The following is a 20,438-nucleotide window of genomic DNA, read 5'->3' as shown; positions in this document are numbered from 1 at the left end:
AAATCTATACTTAATATTCCGACCTTTTTAACTGCTAACTTAGTTTTCAATCTTTCGTATTTTTACAGCCTTTGAAACACTATGCTTGTACTTCACGAAGAAACAGATTCTTTCCACGCAGAGAGAAAGAGAGCTACAGGCATTAAAAATGGGTGAGACTTTAGATTGTTACAAAATGAGTCCAAAATATCAACGCATTAAATCACTTAACTCCAATATCAAAGTCTAAGAATGAATATGTTGGAGAATCCAGTCATTGCCATCTATTTTATTCATACCAATAAAATCTTTAGGCTTACGTCAATGCCAGCATAAGTTTTACTAAATTAATTACTAAAATATCATAAGGATTTCAAACAAGGGGGATGGACGGTTCATGCACTATCCAAAGAAACTTCAATTTCAGAGAAACCGCGTCTCTATGACACATTAATCATTAAAGAACAGTAATTGTGATCACATATGGCGCCACGATTTCCTGATTGACAAATTTATGTATCTTCAGATGACACAAGAGAATAGATGAGAATGCTGCTTCATAAACTATTAACAGTAAAAACATTTGTGTTAAGTATATCTTTGAAGTAGCAAAGCTAGATAGCCATGTTCAGTGCCAAGTGATAATACCACTGCCAAACCGACCAGCCCAAAAAAGGCAGCAACAGCCAGCCACAAGCAGCAGCTATTGGTTAATTCTTCATATTATTCACGAACAAAAGCATATCATACAAAAGATGTATCAGCTACCACGTCACTTCGGCCACGTGCGTGCTTATATATAACATACCTAACTACATTAAATAGGAAAAAGTTATAACCAATGACAAGTGCAAAATATCCCCCCAAAATACCATACTGATGTCCCGTTTGTTTTCTGCCACTACACTTTCCAAGCAGTTCTTGCTGAAAGGAAGCATGTCATTGCTTTTGGCATGGAAAACAAACAGGCCATAAAGTGTCACCATAATGTTCCCAACTCCCTCTGACTGGAAATGCTACACTAAATTAGGACTCACTACGATAGACTAGGATTCCTACTTCATAAAATAATATGTTCAACTTGTGTACATCAAGTCGCAGAAATATTTGCAGGACAATGTGGTTACGAAATAAATATATAAAAAATCTGAATGGTTATGAGCGTGTTTTGAAGAAATAAGGAACCAAACCAAATATCTTACCAATAATCATATTATTCAGGAGTAAACCAAATCAGCTAAATCTCTCAAACCAACAATCATAGTTCTAAAACCAGCATTTTCTTGCAACCAGCACCAACTTCACGGTCAATCATCAACAACACAGAATTAGCATCAACGGCAGCAATCTCAACATGACACTATCAGTCCATTTCACTTTTCCCGATCATAGCTATATAACCAAAAAATTTGTTCAGCATAAATTGCGACTTCTATTAACTGAGCTTCAATTAAGTCATAATCACAGCTTCCTATAAAGTGACATGCAACCCGGATAAAAAAAATGCAAACAGGATGAAACAAAAGAAACAATTGTCATGGAATGAAAGATCAATCTACCAACTACAAGGTGCAACAATTACCAAATACCCAAGTATAAGAAACATCAAAATATGAATAGCATTCAAACATTGAGGAAGTATGATGCTACCAAACCAGCACATAGTTCTTAAAATTCTTGACTCCAACAAGACCGTTCACAATGATCAAAACATCCAACATAAGCAAAATAGCCATATCTGCATTACTCAAGGTGTCTCCCGAATTTTCAAGAAACATAGCTCATGCCTGAAAAAAGAATAGTAGAATCTAACAGTCAGAACAGGCCAAAAGGAAGCACTTGATAAAAACAAGCATGACATTCTCTGGAGACTTTTAAGGTGAATATTAGTGTTACTCACATCACCATCAGAATTTCTAGGTGATGGACTACGGGAAGCATCAGGACGACCACGTGGCGAGACAGGTGTAGGGGAGTGTCCATTGCGAGTCCTAGGGCTTTCACCCCTAGGGCTCTTCTTCCTTGGGGAAGCACTTGTCCTAGGGGATGGACTCCTTTGAGGACTTGGGCTGCGCCTAGCAGGAGAGCGGCTACAGGGAAGTAAACAACAGCAGCAACAATGGAAAAGTCAATGTACATTACATGAGCTTATTTGGAGTCAAAAACAGCTTATGAGAAAAGCTTCCTAAAAACTAATCAAACTCAAGCATGCTCCCATAACAATCTATAACACCATCACAACAAAAAGTTGAATAAGTTAATTATGAGCATGAGAAGACCTATCTACGCTCCGGCTCCGGCTCCGGCTCCGGCTCCGGCTTATACTACGGATAGGGCGGTCATCATCATCATAGCGTCCCCTTCCACGACCCTTGTCCGGACTGGCACTCCGACTCCGGCTCCGGCGACGATAATCCCTGTCCCTGCCACGGTGCCTGTCACGCTCATACCTATCGTAACTCCTGCTGCGACTCCTCCTCCTATAATCCTTCTCTCTGTAATCATCATCACGATACCTGCATCCGATTCAAGCATCAAAGCGAACCGTGAATGCAAAACCATAGCAAAACATATCACTCGAAAACAAACTACGGGAACTAGTGAAAAGAAATACAAAATTCGAAACGCTACCTTCTCCTGGGACTGCGGCTGCGCTTAGATCTGGGAGCAGATTCGACAATCCTACCTTTGTGGATGCGCTCGGCGTTGGGACCGTACTTGGCGAACTGGACGGTGATTTCGCGGCCGTCGACGACCCTGCCGTCGAGGCGCTCGACAGCCTTTTGAGCCTCGTCGGCATACTTGTAGCGAACAAATGCGAAGCCCCTGGAGTCGCCCGTGCGGCGGTCCTTGGGAATGAAAATGTCGACGACGTCGCCGTACTTGTGGAAGAGAGGGAAGAGGTCGTCGGCGGTTGTACGGAAGGTGATGTTGAGAACGAGAAGGGAGTAAGTGTCGCTAATGTCTGGTGGACCTGACCTTCCGAAGTGAGACATGGTTGATGCCTTTGCAGATTGCAGCAACAGCAATAGCCACACCCAATGCTATTGGTTTTGGGGATTAGGGATTTGAATTAGGGTTTGTGAGCCGCACGAGCTTCTTCAACACTTCGCACTTCAGAGGCTGAGCTCAATGACGAAGATAATACGTTGCCGCAGATCTTAAAAAATTATTATTATTTGAATTTCACTTATTATCGGTTATTTATCTCTAATTACTTTTAGTAAATTGAACCTAAAAAACGTTGGCAAAGACAATATTTTTCCCAAACTCTTAGGTAAGTAGTATTTTTATTTTTTAGGACTTTTGATCCCATTGTTCATAAAATAAATATTATATTTTTTATAATTCATATCAGTTAATTACAAATAAAGTGAGTGTAATTTTAGAGAAAAAATTATCATAAAATGATACATAATGATAAGAGTTTTCTTTAAGAAATATTAAGAGTTAAAGTAATTATTTAACTAATTTTTTTTTAAAGGAATTAAGTGTATTTGTTTAGTAGGAAACATCTTGTCTTTCTAATTTTTAAAATTTACTAGAAATTTGATATAGTAAATTAAGGATCTCGCTCTTCTAAAGTTATATTTTCACTTTAGAAAAAAAAATACCATTAATTATTCTTGAATTAAGATAGTGAGACTCATAAATAATAAATATTACAAATTTAAAGATGATTAAAGTATCACTTTATTATTTTACTAGCATTATCACTTTAGAGGATCTTTTTCCGTAAACTACACTCAATTATAAGAACCAAAATACAACTTTTATCCGGCGAATATAAATATAAATTGAAATATGTTTTCTTAAAATAAATACTTTAAAACTTTAATAAAAGATTTGTTTTAAAGTGGAACATCTTGGTATATTATTTTTTTTATTTTTAAAAATTTCTTAATTTAAATCTTAAAATAGTTTATGAAACATTCAAAATTTAAAGTAGTCATTAAAATTAGTAATTACTAATTTGATCTTTAAGTATCGACCCGGACACGCGTCCTGGACAACTCACTACTACAGCTGTATAGGGAAGCTTCAAGGAAGGTGGTTTCTGCCCTTGTGGGACCCGCCTCTGACACGGTATATATGGGGAGGGTCCTACCCCTCCCCCAAGGTACGTCACATACCATTCTCTCATCTCTCGCCTGCACACTTGACTGACTAGAGCGTCGGAGTGTCTTTACAGGTGACACCCCCCTCTCCCCACAAAGAGCTCGGGAAGTCGGTTATCCCTCTTTCGACCCAGCGACCCGGAACCAGGCGATCCCCTCTCTTATCGAACGAAGAACCAACCTGAACCGTCCGGTACCCGACCTACCGTACATTGGCGCCGTCTGTGGGGACGCCTGAATGGACGTTGTACTGGACCCAGGAGGAACAGGCCGCGAGACCGAGCACAGAGGAGAAGCCTCCGTGGCTTCTTCCCGGGAGCGCACGAGGTCCCCTCCACGATGAACCTCACGATCTCAAGAAAGGCGCCCATTCGGGGGAACTGGCGACAACAATGCCAGAATAATGCAGGAACTGCGTCACAGGATGCAGGACCTGGAGCGCCGGTTGGCAAATCGAGAACATCGCCAACGAACTCCCGAATCAAGCTACTCCCGTTCCCCTCCAAGAAGCCACTCCCGGCGAACAGCTAGCCCACGATCTGAGCCCGAGAGCGCCAGGGAGGAAGGACGCCTAAGAAGACGCCGCGACCCCATCATCTACACCCGGCACGAAAGGAGGCGCACCACAGATCGAGATCGGGAAGAAGATCGACGGGAAGACGGCGAGAAAAGAACAAGGAGAACGCGGGAACCAGTGATAATGGGCGCAACCCCATTTCACCATTCCATCCTCGAAGTCCGGCTGCCAAAGCACTTTGACAAGCCGACGAACATGAGGTACGACGGAACCCAAGACCCGCAGGAGCACCTTACAGCCTTCGAGGCTAGGATGAACCTGGAGGGAGTGGGAGACGAGGTAAGGTACCGCGCTTTCCCAGTCACTCTCGCGTGACCTGCAATACGGTGGTTAACAGCCTCCCGCAGGGCTCAGTGGCCAGGTTCTCGAATATTAGCCACGCCTTCCTAGCCCAATTTACTACCAGAATTGCAAAGGCAAAGCACCCGATCAATCTGCTCGGGGTGATGCAGAAATCCGGCAAACCGACCAGGAAATATCTAGACCGGTTCAACGACGAGTGTTTGAAAATCGACGGACTGACTGATTCAGTTACTAGCCTATGCCTGACGAATGGACTTCTAAACGAAGACTTTAGAAAGCACCTCACTACGAAGCCGGTGTGGACAATGCAGGAGATCCAAAGTGTAGCCATAGAATACATTAACGGTGAAGAAGTCAACCAGGTTGTGGCTGCTAACAAACGGCAGCCCTCCTACAATCAAACCCGGTAGCACAGAAGCGGAGAAAGACAGAAGGAACACGCTAGAGACGGCGGTCCGAGCAAGACACCCAGGTCGTTTCCTCGTGTCGGGAAGTTCACCAATTACACCCCTCTCACCGTCCCTGTCATAGAAGTTTATCAACAGATAGCAGAGAAGGGAATTTTGTCGAAGCCCCGACCTCTGAAGGAACGGACCGGGAGAAACAAGAGCCTCTATTGTGATTACCACAAAGGCTATGGGCACAAGACACAGGATTGCTTCAACCTGAAGGACGCGTTGGAATAAGCGATCCGGGACAAAAAGTTGGCCGAATTCTCCCACCTCATCAGGGAGCCGAGGAGGCGAGATCGCGACCGCGAGGGAGAGGACAAGATCCACGCGGCGAAGCGACGCCACGAGCCGGAGGACAACGAACACGGCCTTACCATAGTGAACGTAGTAACGGCAAGAGATGCACCCCCAAGGTCGAGGTCGGCACACAAGAAAGACGCCAAGGTCCTGGTGATTTCCTCATCCTCTGTGCGAAGCTCCAAAAGGCTCCCACCCATCTCATTCGGTCCAGAGGACCAATGGTTCGATGAGGCCACGGAAAGCCCGCCCATGGTCATCACGACCAGCGTGGGAACCGGCCTCATCAAGCAGATCCTCGTGGACACCGGGGCTGACTCGAATATCATGTTTCGCAACGTGTTTGACGCCTTGGGCCTACAGGATGCCGATTTAAAGACGCACCAACATGGTGTGGTAGGTTTGGGCGACCACTTCATCAAGCCAGACGGGATAATCTCCCTACCAATATCTGTAGGAACAGGACAGGGACGAAGGTCGGTAATGGCCGAGTTCATGGTTCTACGAGACTCCACGGCCTACAACGTCATCCTAGGGAGGAAGACTATCAACGACCTCGGAGCAGTGATCAGCACAAAGATGTTGATAATGAAGTTCATAGCTGACGACGGATTCGTGGGATCCATAAAAGGAGACCTAGAAACGGCAGTCGCTTGCGACAATGCCAGCCTCTCCTTAAGGAATAAATCTAAAGAGGCATCGGGGGTGTTCCTTGCCGACTTGGACGCCAGAGTCAGCGACAAGCCGAGACCCGAACCAGAAGGGAACTTAGAGAGGTTCAGAGTCGGGGACACTGAGGAGAAGTTCACCTACGTAAACAGAAACCTCCCACATGACCTAAAGGGACCTCTAATGGAAATGATCAGGGCTAACGGCAATCTATTTGCATGGACGCCAGCCGACATGCCGGGGATAGACCCCAACTCATGTCACATCACTTGGCCGTGATGGCCGAGGCCAGACCGGTAGCTCAAAGGAGAAGGAAAATGTCGCAAGAGCGAGCAGAGGAGGTGGCCAGGCAGACGGCCAGCCTCCTAGAAGCAGGATTCATTCGGGAACTCGACTACTCGACGTGACTGTCGAATGTAGTTCTAGTGAAAAAGCACAACGGGAAATGGAGGATGTGTGTGGACTACTCTGATCTCAACAAAGCATGCCCCAAGGACTGATACCCTTTACCCAACATTGACGCACTCATCGACGCAGCGGCGGGATATCGGTACCTAAGCTTCATGGACGCTTACTCTGGCTATAATCAGATACCGATGCACCGGCCTGACGAAGAGAAAACAGCGTTCATAACGCCGGGAGGGATATATTGCTACAAGGTAATGCTGTTCGGCCTAAAGAACGCTGGGGCAACATACCAGAGGCTAATGAACAAGATATTTAGCGACCTCATAGGCAAAACGGTGGATGTATATGTAGATGATATCCTCGCAAAGACCACCCGGCCTGAGGACCTCATAAGCGACCTGGGAAACGTGTTCGACTCCCTCCGACAACACGGCATGAGGCTCAACCCACTCAAATATGCCTTTGCCATGGAAGTTGGAAAGTTCATAGGGTTCATGATAACCCAAAGGGGGGTCGAGGCCAACCCGGAAAAGTGCCAAGCAATACTCCAAATGAAGAGTCCGGGATGTGTCAAGGATGTTCAGAGGCTCTCAGGTAGACTCATGGCCTTATCCCTTTTCCTTAGAGCGTCGGCTGCTAGGGCGCTACCATTTTTCAACCTTATGAAAAAAGGGATAGTGTTTGAATTGACCCCAGCGTGTGAGGAAGCATTTAAGTATTTCAAAGAGATCCTCGCAACACCACCCGTGCTCGGGATACCCAAAGCCGGGGAACCGCTCTACCTGTACCTGGCCATAACGGAGGAAGCGCTGGCGGTAGTTTTGGTATGGGAAGAAGGGAAGGTTCAACAACCAATTTACTTCGTGAGTAGAGCACTGCAAGGAGCAGAACTGAGATACAGCAAATTAGAGAAGCTGGCTCTGGCACTGCTAACCTCTTCCCGAAGACTACGACAGTACTTCCAGGGTCACCAAGTGGTCGTGAGAACGGACCAAGGAATCTGCCAAGTGCTCCAAAAACCCAACTTAGCGGGAAGAATGATGACTTGGGCCATCAAGCTATCTCAGTACGATTTGCGATATGAGCCTCGACATGCGATTAAGGCGCAAGCAATGACAGAATTTTTGGTAGAAGTAACGGGGGAACCGACCGAGGAGCTGGGCATACGGTGGAGGCTCCATATGGACGGAGCCTCCAACCAAACGTCCGGAGGTGCCGGAATCATCTTGAAAAGCCCTACCGGGGTCATATATGAACAATCAATCAAGTTCGAGTTTCCCGTATCGAACAACCAAGCGGAATACGAAGCTCTTTTGGGCGGCCTGATCTTAGCTCGGGAAGTCGGGGCTACGAGGCTGGAAGTGTGCAGTGATTCGCAGGTCGTTACCTCGCAAGTAAATGGAAGCTACCAAGCCAGAGACTCGCTGTTGCAGAAGTACTTGGAGAAGGTCAGAGAGCTGAGCAAACAATTCGAGGAGGTCGCGGTCCAACACGTTCCAAGGGAAAGGAACACACGGGCAGACCTCCTATCCAAGCTAGCGAGCACGAAACCGGGAGTCGGCAACCGGTCCCTCATTCAAGGCATGATAAAAGAACCAACAGTTGCACTCTACCTGACAAAGATAAGCCCCTCCTAGATGGACCCCATCACTGATTTCCTAGAAAACGGCAAACTCCCTAACGACGAGAAGGCAGCCAAAGCATTGAGAAGAGAAGCGACCAAATATGCGATCATACAAGGTCAACTATTTAAAAAGGGACTCAGTCAGCCCTTACTAAAGTGCCTGCACCTCGACCAAATGGACTACGTCCTTAGAGAAGTCCACGAGGGGTGCTGTGGTCACCACATCGGGGGCAAGGCCCTAGCAAGAAAGCTCGTCCGAGATGGATACTACTGGCCGTCGATGATGATGGACTCCAAAGAATTTGTAAGGAAATGCGTCAAGTGCCAAGAGAACGCCAACTTCCACAAGGCGCCGGCAATCGAGCTAAGCCTATTGACATCTTCCTGACCTTTCGCACAGTGGAGAGTCGACCTACTGGGACCGGGGCAAGTCAAATTCCTCATAGTTGCCATCGACTACTACACCAAGTGGATAGAGGCTGAATCACTGGCCAGTATATCCTCAGCCAATTGCCGAAAGTTTATGTGGAGTCAAGTGATAACTCGATTCGGCATCCCGAAAGTCGTCGTCTCTGATAACGGGACACAGTTCACTGACAAGAAGTTCGCGGAGTTCCTCATTGGCCTGGGCATAAAGCAGAAATTCTCCTATGTAGAGCATCCCCAGACAAACGGTCAGGTTGAGGCCGCAAACAAAGTTATCTTGCTGGACCTCAAGAAGCGGCTGGATAACAAAAAAGGTGCATGGACTGATGAACTCGCCTCAGTTCTCTGGTCTTACCGAACAACCGGGCAGTCGTCCACAGGAGAAACCCCTTTCTGCTTGACGTACGGGGTGGACGCAATGATACCTGTAGAGATTGGCGAGCCGAGCCCACGATTACTCCTGAAGGGAGTAGAGGAAGCAGTGGAAAAGGACCTAGCAGATGAGGCTAGGGAGATGGCCCACTTGTCAAAAATGCCACTAAAGCAAAGAATGGCCCTGCGCTACAACACCAAAGTGCTCAGGAGAGAATTTGAGCAAAATGACCTCGTCCTGCGGCGCAACGATATCGGGCTACCGACCCAAGGGGAAGGTAAACTGGCGGCAAACTGGGAAGGCCCCTACAGAGTCAAAGAGGTGATTGGCAAGGGCGCCTACAAATTAGAGAAGCTCGATGGCAAGGAAGTCTCGAGAACTTGGAATGCAGGTAACTTGAGAAGATTTTATTCCTAGCTCAAACACGCCGATTAGGCGATTTGATGGGCTCAGCGATTTACTTTTGTTAAATACTTATTATGGCAATAGACTTCTTTAATTATCGATTAACGTTTACTTGTCAAAATTACCTTCCCACTTGCTCTTCCCCATTTACACATCCCACGACAACAAGTTTCATATGAAACATGTTAAACGGGACCACGATACAGTACCCCGGGACTGATCACCCCGGGAGCCAATTAAGCTAAAGCCATAACAAACGGCTACAGCGATAGTAAAGCCACGACTTGGCTTCGTCGAACTACCAGCACAACGGTAAACGAACACGAGCCACAAGCCCATACCAACAAAACGGTAATGAAATAAAACAAAAACAATAAGCAGGAAAAGATGATAATCACAAGCCGACCAAGCGACTACCAGAGTATGTTAAAAAGCTAGTTCCACAAGTTCTACAAACAAAAATACAAAGGTACATGGGATCATTTCTTGGGCATGTCAACAATCTTGTCATCCCTGATTGTTTTAAAAATGCCAATCGCCGACGTGTCGAAGTCGGGGGCCACAATCTTCACCTGGGCCTTAAGGGCTTCCTCAGTCATCAGGATCGCACTCTTTCCCTGCTTCACGATTTCTTTATGCTTCTTCTTAAACTCTTCGGCTTTAGCTTGAGCGGCCTTAGCCGACGAGACGGCCGCATCACGTTCTTTCTCCAAAGCGACCACCCGACCTTGCACAGCGTTGAACTGGCTTTCCAAACTCATCTCCCGCTCGGTCAGACGGGATACGGTAGCATCAGAGATCTTCAATTTTTCCTCGGCAGACGCGGCCTTATCCTCGGCATCCCTAAGCTTCTCCTCCACCTTGGACAGCTGCTCCCAAAGCGTTTCAACTTGAGTTTTGAATTGATTATTGGCAGTGGCAGCAGATTCAAGCTTCCTGTGCAGTGACTGCATCCCTGACAACTCAAACTCGGCCTTCCGAGCTATAGCAGCACCGCCGAGGAGGGTACGGTACATCCACCTCACATGCCCCGAAAGGTCAGAGCCATGGAAGTGCTCCTCCGTGCCAGGAAGCAACTAGGCATCTATGAAGTTCCCGGCGTCAAAGTTCCTCTCCATCACGGTGAGGACTCCCTCAGGGCTGGAGGATGACCTCTGCCTCTTGGGGGTTGGGATAACCTTCAAGTCATCATCCTCGACTTGTTCAGTGGAGGTCGAATGCCCAGTGCCGGCCCCCTCCTCATGAATGGGAGAGACGCGCACCCCATTAGAATTCCTGTCCATCATCTCGGTATCACGGGGTGAAGGCACCGCCTGATCCTCCTTATTCTCAGGAGGGGTCTCCGACTTCCCGTTACCTTTCTCCCCATCACTTTCCTCCAAAAAAGTCTTAAACAAATTCTCAAGGCCCGTCACCTCGGCAGACATCTCCACTGCAGCAAATAAATAAACAAGTTAGTCGTGAAATCGGCATAACCAATCAAAGCAACCACAACGCAAGAAATACAAGTCAGCCACTCACAAATGTAATTTCTGACAACCTCCCAATTACCCATAAGAAGGTGGAGATTCACATGGTTTCTCCCAAAGACAGCCAACAACACGTCGGCAATCTTTCTGTCCACAACGGACATCCCCTTGTAAGTCACCTTAATGAAGGTGTTGGACCTCGCCCCGAAACTCCAATACATCGGGATGAGGCGTTCCCCTTCTAAGGACAACCAGAAGGGATGGCGACCTTTGACTGGACGCACCTTAAAATATTTATCCTTATACCCATGATAAGAGTCTTCAAACAAGCCAAAAATCCTTCAACCCTGGGCAGATTGGAAGGACATGAACCTTTTCCTCGCTTTCCCTTCTTTGGAAGGATTCGTGAGGTTGAAAAAATAAAGAAAAACGTCTACAAACACTGGCAGCTCTAGGTATTCACACACCATCTCGAAACAGCGGATGGAAGCCCAACTGTTCGGATGCAACTGCGACGGTGCCACAGAGATCCAGTTGAGGAGCGCCATTTGAAATGCAGAAAAAGGAATACGGACCCCTACTTGGGTGAACATGGACTTATAAAACCAAATCCAATCGGGAACCTGGGGGGAGTGGAAGTTGAGCTCATATAGCCGCTCGTTGGGGGCAGGAACGAAAACGTCATAGTTGGCCTCCTCGTTGGTTCTCCCGTACAAGTACTCGGCTTGGCGGAACTCGGTAAGCTCCTCCTCGCCCATCTGGTTCGGGGATTCTTTCACATCGGAAGTCACCCAAGCGTACGGGTCGTAACCCGCGGCGGAGGTGGAAGCTCGTGAGACGATGCGAGGCATACCTATAGTGGGGTACCACTCGGTTAGTCTACGAGGTCGGGAGCTCGGAAAAATCCCAGAAACTACATTAAGCCTATTCAGTAACTATAATTAAGCATGGCTAAAGCAGAATCCAAGCAAAAGCCTAAAAAGCTAACACCCTGGAATGGTAACCCCCCTAACGCACCTACTTGACACTATGATCATCTAGCATGCAAATCAAATAAGCAACATGCATATAGAAGAACTGATAATGAAGATAAAACGAACGTAAGCAAAGGAAGAGGAGAAGAGTGCTTACCTGATTGACTGTGATAGCTGAGAGGAAAGCAGGAAGGGATGGATGCTCAAAAACGCGAAGATCACAGTAGGGAATTCAGGAAGGAAGAAGGAGAATGCAAAGAAAATAGAATGAGGATGAACAAGGAAATGGAATGAAAATGGAGCGTGAAACTGGTTAGGGGATTAAAAAACTGACCTAAAGCGCGAAAAGCAGGGGTAAAAGAGTCTTTACTCACAGGGTTTGAAACAACCCATTATGAGCATTAAATGTCCGGCGCGAAGAACGAGGCAACGAACAGTTATCCCCATCAATGAAGAGACACGCGCGCAAGAGGCACGTCCCCTCCACGGGCAGCCGACCTGGCGACAACATACGGAAGAAGAGATAACACGCCACCAACAACTAGGGGTGGCAAACGGGCCTAAATCCGTTGAGCCGGCCCGCGTAACCCGCCAAAAAAAGCAGACTGGGCTGAAAAATTGGGACCACCAAATAGCAAAAGCCCGCCTAATCCGCACCGCTTAAATCGCGGGCTTTGGCGGAGCAGGGCGAGCTTCCCCGTCGGGCTTAATATTTTCTGACAAGGGGTATTTTTACAATTTTTTTGCTAAAACCCAACTTCCCCCAACCCAAGTTACAAGAGAATAAAGATGAAAATTGAGTGTTATGGATTATGTTTATTTTGTTTTATTGACAATATTTATAATTATGTTTTGGATTATGTTTATTTTGCTTTGGGAACAATATTTATTATTATGTTTTGGATGAAAATTTGGTTTATAATTATGTCTATTAGATATTTATAATTACAAAGACTTTAATGTTTGTGAATATAAAAATTATAATTTGTTTATACTTTTAGAAATTATAATAGTTAAAATTAAAAAACAGAAGAGATTTTTTATACCTTTATATATATTATTTAATAGTTAAAAGTAAAAAAAAAGATATTTGGCGGGCTTAGCCCACCGGCCCGCCAACCCGCCGTTAGGCGGGGCGGGCTGGGATTTTGAGACCATCTCAGTAGGCGGGGCAGGGCGGGCCAGCCCGCAAAGGGCGGGCTTCCCCGCTTGCCACCCCTACCAACAACCCTCACGATCATTGCTGGCGCGTTGGGAGTACTGTTACGGCCTGGTCCACATATAAAATGGGCCGACCCGACCCGCAAACCACCCGACCCGAACGGTCGGGTGCGAGACGTCCAAGTACCGACCCGGGCGCGTGTCCTGGACAACTCACTACTACAGATGTATAGGGAAGCTTCGAGGAAGGTGGGTTCTGCCCTTGTGGGACCCGCCTCTGACTATATGGGGAGGGTCCTACCCCTCCCCCAAGGTACGTCACATACCATTCTCTCATCTCTCGCCTGCACACTTGACTGACTAGAGCGTCGGAGTGTCTTTGCAGGTGACACCCCCCTTCCACACAAAGAGCTCAGGAAGTCGGTTATCCCTCCTTCGACCCAGCAACCCGGAACCAGGCGATCCCCTCTCTTATCGACCGAAGAACCAACCCGAACCGTCCAGTACCCGACCTACCGTACATCTTTGAAATTGTACTCTAAATTTTATAGTAGTCTCTCACACAGCTGTCCATTACTGGTCGTGGAAAAGTTGAAGTGGACTGAAGTCCTGCCACGCTAGCAATGTAACAACTGGCTAATGTAGTAAAAGAAACTCTTTTTTTTCCCTTCCAATCTGGTCCCTTTTTTCTTTTTAAAAGTCCAAACTCCGAGATTGATCAACCTCCACGAAGTTTTTTTCAAAAGATGACAAGTACGTGGAAGTGATTGTTCAAGTTAGTAATATTGTTCATGTTCTTGTTGATTTTGTGGGTCTTCTGAGTTGGAGATTCAACAAGAGTTTGCAAAAGTAATTTCTTTGATTGTGAGGTATAATTCTCATAAAAGAGTTCTTGTTAGTGCTGGTGTTGTTGTGTCTTTGGTTAAAATTTTGGAGTGTTCAAGTGAGACTGAACAAATTATTGCTGCCTTGTGTCTGTAGCGTTTGATTGAGAATTTCGATAATGTTTGATCAAATTCACGACAGAACTTGTTAAATTTCTAAATGCAAAATCATTCGAGGTTCCAAAAATGATGACAAAGACACTCTCCAAGATGGTTATGGTTGTAAAGTATAGGAAGAGATTTGTGCAAGATGATGAAAATATTACTCTTTTTCTGCAATTGTTGGATCTAGAGCAGCGGAATTTAAGTAATAAGTTCTTAATCTTTGTATTGATGTCATTGACGAGTTGCAACAGTAAAAGAAAGAAGATTGTGATTTTTGGATATACAAAAAATATGGAGAGACTTGCAATTGAATCTCAAATTTCTTCTGCTAATGTAAAGAGACTGTTAGATTTCTTTATAAAACCAGTAATTTACGTACCTCCAGCCATTGCCAATAAATTCTTTGATTTAATTTGGAACTTTCAATTCTTGAATCACAGAGAGCCAGATGGAATCAAGGTGTAATTTTTGTTCTTATGATCAGAATTGGGGACCCAAATTTTATAAAGTTTATGATGAACAGTCGTGTTCTTTCCATCAAAGAATAGACCAACTGTCAATATAATAATGAATAATTACAACACCACCCAAAATAATTTCTATATTAACAAATTGGACTACAATTAGAATAAAAATTCTAACATTCTCCCATTTGGTCCAACATTTGTTACGTATAGTTTGTAATTACATACTATGCTTAAACAATTAAGACAAATTATACAAATCATAACGGTAGTTTCTCATTAATCAAGTATTACCTTCTATGTATTACAATGTAATATCTCCTAACTAAATAAACTCTTCATGTGGTATTTCTGTAGGAATAAGCCCAATGATTATTCTAGGTTCTTCACTGAATTTTATTTGTCATTCTCAATCATGTATGCGCATATATACTGACCAAATGAGAAACAAACAATAATAGAAATTTCATATTCAAATATGTCATATAATATAACATAAGTCATATAAGTGACGTTACAGAACATAAACCCATACTAGTAACATGATCCTTAAACAATCCTGGTGGCATGCCTTTTGTCAAAGGATCAACTATCATTTGTTTAGTACTAATATGCTCTATTTGTACCTCATTAGACCTAACTCGGTCTTTAATGGCTAAGTACTTAATATCGATGTGCTTACTTCGACTACTACTTCTATTATTCTTAGCCATAAATACAGCAGCTGAATTGTCACAATATATTCTCAATAGCCTAGAGATACAATCCATAATCTTAAGCCCAGAGATGAAATTTTTTAGCCAAACACCTTGTGATGTAGCCTCAAAACAAGCAATAAACTCGGATTCCATGGTAGAAGTAGCTACAAGTGATTGTTTTGCACTCTTCCAAGATACTGCTCCATCAGCAAGCATAAAGATGTATCCTGACGTTGACTTCCTAGAATCAACACATCCCGCCAAGTCTGAATCTGAGTATCCAACAATTTTTAAATTGTTGGTTCGTCTATATGTAAGCATGAAGTTCTTGGTCCCTTGAAGGTACCTTAAGACCTTCTTTGTAGCTCTCCAATGGATAATTCCTGGATTACTTTGATATCTTCCTAACATGCTAACAGCAAAAGCAATATCAGGTCTTGTACAGACCTGAGCATACATTAGGCTTCCAATGGCTGAAGCATAAGAAATATTTTGTATCTATTTCTTTTCAAGTTCATTTTTGGGACATTGATCTAAGCAGAATTTGTTACCTTTCACAATAGGTGCAACACTTGGTGAACAATTTTGCATTTTAAACCTCTCAAGAACTTTATTAATATAGGCTTCTTGAGATAAACCTAAAATTCCTTTATGTTTATCTCTATGAATCTTTATGCCAATGACATAAGATGCATCACCCATATCTTTTATATCAAAATGTCTAGAGAGAAATTGTTTCACTTCATGTAACAACCCTAAATCATTTGTTGCAAGCAAAATATCATCTACATATAAGATGAGAAATATGATCTTGCTCCCACTAACCTTCTGATATATACATTGATCAGAAATATTCTCAATGAACCCAAATAAAGAAATCACATTGTAAAACTTCAAATACCACTGTCGGGAAGCCTGCTTAAGACCATACATTGCTATCTTAAGCTTGCAAACTAACTCCTTACCAGCACTTGAGATAAACCCTTCGGGTTGTCTCATATAGACATCTTCTTCCAAATCTCCATTAAGGAAGGCCGTTTTCACATCCATTTGATGCAATTCCATGTTAAAGTGTGCTACCAATGCCATAATGATGCGGAAAGAGTCTTTCTTTGAAACAGGAGAAAAGATTTTTCTGTAGTCAACTCCTTCCCTTTGAGTAAATCCTTTAGCAACAAGTCGAACCTTGTAGCGCTCAATATTGCCTGAGGAATCCTTCTTGGTCTTAAAGACCCATTTACAGCCAATGGCCTTTTTCCTATCAGGCAATTCTACAAGATCCCAAACTTGGTTATCCGCCATATAATTCATTTCATCCTTCATAGCATCTAGCCAGAAATTGGAATTACGACTTTCCATTGCTTGTGAAAACGTCGTTAGGTCATTTTCATCACAAACATCATAGTCAGACTCAGCAAGATACACTACATAGTCACTAGAAATTGCAAGCTTTCTTATTCTTGTTGATCTTCTTAATGTTGCATTATCAACCTCTTGTAAAGGTAGTGGCATAACAGGTTCTCCCTCTTCTTGAAGTTGCTCTTGAGCAATATGTTCTCGAACAACATTTTCATTATGAAGAGTTTGATCCTCCACCATATGATCTACTTGAACATTATCTTCATGATGTAGAACATTAGTAATAGGTTGTTCTACATTGACCCTATTTGTATGGGCATTGTATTGAACAATCATTCTTGTACATGGAGAGGTTTGATAAACATTATCATTCTCAACAACTTTAAGAGGATGATTTCTTCCACTTTTCATATCATGCTCTAAAAACCTTGCATTTCTAGATTCAACTATTTTACTTGAATATGAGGGACAATAAAATCTGTAACCCTTAGATTTTTTTGCATAGCAGAAAAAATAGGCACTTATCGTCCTTGGGTCCAACTTCCTTTCTTGTGGATTATAAACCCGAACTTCAGCAGGACAACCCCAAATGCGTATATGATTCAAACTAGGTTTCCAACCTTTCCATAGCTCAAATGGTGTTTTAGAAACTGCCTTTGTTGGAACTCTATTCAATATATACGTAGCTGTCTTAAGGGCTTCACTCCACAAGGATAAAGGAAGATTGGAGTTGCTAAGCATACTCCTCACCATATCCAGCAAAGTCCTATTTCTTCTTTCATCTACACCATTTTAATCTGGTGTGCCAGGCATGGTGTATTGTGCCACAATACCATGCTCTTGAAGATACTTTGCAAATGGACCAGGTGCTTGTCCACTTTCAGTACATCTCCCATAGAATTCTCCACCTCTATCAGATCTCACGATCTTAATTTTCTTTCTGCATTGTTTCTCTATTTCAGCTTTATAAACTTTAAAAGCGTCCAATGCCTCATATTTATTATGAAGCATATAGAGATACATATATCGTGAATAATCATCAATAAAGGAGATGAAATATTTCTGACCACTTAAGGACATATTAGGACAACATATGTCAGTATGAATTATTTCTAATATGTTAGAACTCCTCTTAGCACCTTTTTTAGACTTTTTGGTTTGCTTTCCCTTAATGCAATCCACACAAGTATCAAAATCAGTAAAGTCTAGAGGTTCAAGAACCCCATCACTTACTAATTTCTTCATTCTCTCAATGGAGATGTGTCCCAACCTTCAGTACCACAACATGGAGGATTTTTCATTCATACCATTACCATGCATAGCCATAAGACTAGATGGAACATTATTAGCTAAATGGACTTTAAATAAATCACCAATTAAAGTACCACGTCCAATAATATTATAATTTTTAATAATGTCAACAGAATCATCATAAAAATGTATACATAATCCTTGTTTTACAAGCTTAGATAAAGAAATCAAATTTTTAGAAAAATTTAGAATATAAAAGATTTTTTCTAAATCTAAAATACAACCAGTACTTAATACAAGCCTAAATGTTCCAACAGCTTCCACACGTGAACGCATCCGATTTTTCATATAGATGCTTAGTTCACTTCCTATCGGTTTCCTTTTCCTTATGAAACCCTGCATGGTATTTGAAATATGAATTTCAGCATCAGAATCAATCCACCAAGTGTCATGACATATTTCAACAAAATTAGATTCAAAATACACTGAAGGAATAAGATCACAAAGGTTAGTACCTTTCTTTTCAAGCCAAACTTTAAATTTTGGGCACTCCTTCTTCATGTGTCCTTTCTTTTTACAAAAGAAACATCGTGCACCTTCTTTCTTCATAGGATGTGATACAATACCCTTTCCTTTCTTCTTATGAGCTTGCTTTTTACCACCCTCATTTGTCACTAATAGTGCACTTTTACCAAATTTCTGAATTAGCCTTCCTTCCTCTTACACACACACATCACCAGTAATTCATTAATGGACATTTTTTCTTATGTGTATTATAAAAAATCTTAAATAGTCCGTACTGGGAAGGAAGAGAATTCAGAATAAGATGCACCAGAAATGAGTTAGAGATCTCAACCTCTAAAGCTTTCAGTTGTGCTGCAATGTCTCTCAACCTCATGATGTGTTCACGCACACCTCTTACGCCGGTAAGCCTCATAGATGACAATTGTGCCATTAGGGTGCTTGCAAGTGCCTTACTAGAAGACTTAAACTGTTCATCAATAGCCTTCATATAATCCTTGACATTCCTACAATCAGGAATTGAGCCTCGGATACTAGCTGAAATACGAAGCTTAATGAACATCATACTTAAACGGTTGGATTTCTCCCACCGTTCGTATAATGCTACCTCGACTTGAGAACTAGCATCAGTAGGTGTCGGAGGCTCTTTACGAGGAGCATAGTCAAGGTCTGCACACCCTAAGTGAAAGAGAATCTTATCTTTCCATTCTTTATAGTTATCACCACTTAACAAATGAACTTCAGATACAGTTTCAGATATCATTACTGCTGCAAATAATAAATCATGCTAACATTATTCAACTTTAAATAGGCACATCAAAATCCATAACATATGATAATGCATGCCAATACAAGTCATCTCAAAATAAATATGAATCATAGTGTCATTAAAATTTACTTGTGGACAAAGATTTTAACACACATAATATTCACTATACTAACTAAAGTATTGAAACTAGAAAATAAAATACTGCTTCTTAATACCTGTAGGCTAATTAAGAAGTAAGAAATATTTTCTATTTCAATCTAATTATATGTGAATAACATAATAAATTCTTGTGGGTAAGTTTATTATATAATTCATAACAATTACAAATATATCATATTAATATTTATGTGATCTCTTTAAATATAATTATTATTAAGGATGCTGTGGCTACTCCTCAATAAATCATATATTAATCACAATATGATATGCAGCGAAAGAATTTATATTACATGCAAATATAATCATCAAATAAATAAATTCAGTAGTATGAATAATATCAAAGTGGAGATGATCTAGTAGACAAATATTTTGGCAATATTTAGAAGATCCAAGTTCAAACCTCACTCCAACCAAAATTTGAATTTTTATAATAAGTTCATTCTGTCTTCTCTCTTCCACCGTCTTCCCTTTCTTCTTCTCTCTTTTTTTTTATTATTATTATTCAAGAATAAGAAAACTTATGGAAATCATGGAAAATTATACTATTATGAAGAACAACTATGACACAAATTTAGAAGATTCCTTCTAGGAATATTATTTATTATTCCCTCTTCTTATGGTACGTCAACTTTAATTTCAATGGTTTTTCTTACTTTTTTTTTCAAAATTCATACTATACATTCTTCTTTAAAAACAATTTATCAAAATAATGCACAGTAATTAAATTTTGAAATGGCAAGGCAGAGACAAACTTGCTCTGATACCACATGTTAAGTTTCTTTATAAAACCAGTAATTTACGTACCTCCAATCATTGCCAATAAATTCTTTGATTTAATTTGGAACTTCCAATTCTTGAATCACAGAGAGGCAGATGGAATCAATGTGTAATTTTTGTTCTTATGATCAGAATTGGAGACCCAAATTTTATAAAATTTATGATGAACAGTCGTGTTCTTTCCATCAAAGAACAGACCAACTGTTAATATAATA

The 20,438-nt window shown here is 42.4% G+C and overlaps 1 protein-coding gene and 1 pseudogene across 3 annotated transcripts; both read right to left on the bottom strand.

The window, feature by feature from the left end:
* Positions 1-238: 238 nt before the first annotated feature.
* On the bottom strand, positions 239-3,159 carry LOC107623217 (serine/arginine-rich SC35-like splicing factor SCL30A). 3 transcript variants are annotated; one of them, XR_015905351.1, is made up of 6 exons: positions 2,611-3,156; positions 2,259-2,495; positions 1,880-2,069; positions 1,630-1,766; positions 1,182-1,371; positions 239-791 (listed from the first exon to the last, which is right to left on the bottom strand). XR_015905351.1 is itself a non-coding variant. In XM_088505630.1 (4 exons), the coding sequence occupies exons 1-4, from the start codon at positions 2,973-2,975 to the stop codon at positions 1,761-1,763; spliced, it is 798 nt and encodes a 265-aa protein (XP_088361756.1). In that variant the 5' UTR covers positions 2,976-3,159; the 3' UTR covers positions 1,388-1,760. The 3 variants fall into 3 exon arrangements, 1 of the variants encoding a protein (XP_088361756.1); XR_015905352.1 differs by having other exon boundaries at positions 239-787; XM_088505630.1 differs by lacking the exons at positions 239-791; positions 1,182-1,371 and having other exon boundaries at positions 1,388-1,766; positions 2,611-3,159.
* Positions 3,160-15,188: 12,029 nt separating this feature from the next.
* LOC148579131 (secreted RxLR effector protein 161 pseudogene) lies at positions 15,189-15,845 on the bottom strand (annotated as a pseudogene).
* Between the last annotated feature and the right edge of the window lie 4,593 nt (positions 15,846-20,438).

This window comes from Arachis ipaensis, chromosome B10 (genome assembly GCF_059453495.1).
Source record: "Arachis ipaensis isolate K30076 ecotype BB chromosome B10, ASM5945349v1, whole genome shotgun sequence".
Lineage (NCBI taxonomy): Eukaryota > Viridiplantae > Streptophyta > Magnoliopsida > Fabales > Fabaceae > Arachis > Arachis ipaensis.
The sequence above is the reverse complement of the archived record's forward strand: the minus strand, read 5'-3'. Positions and strand labels throughout refer to the sequence as shown.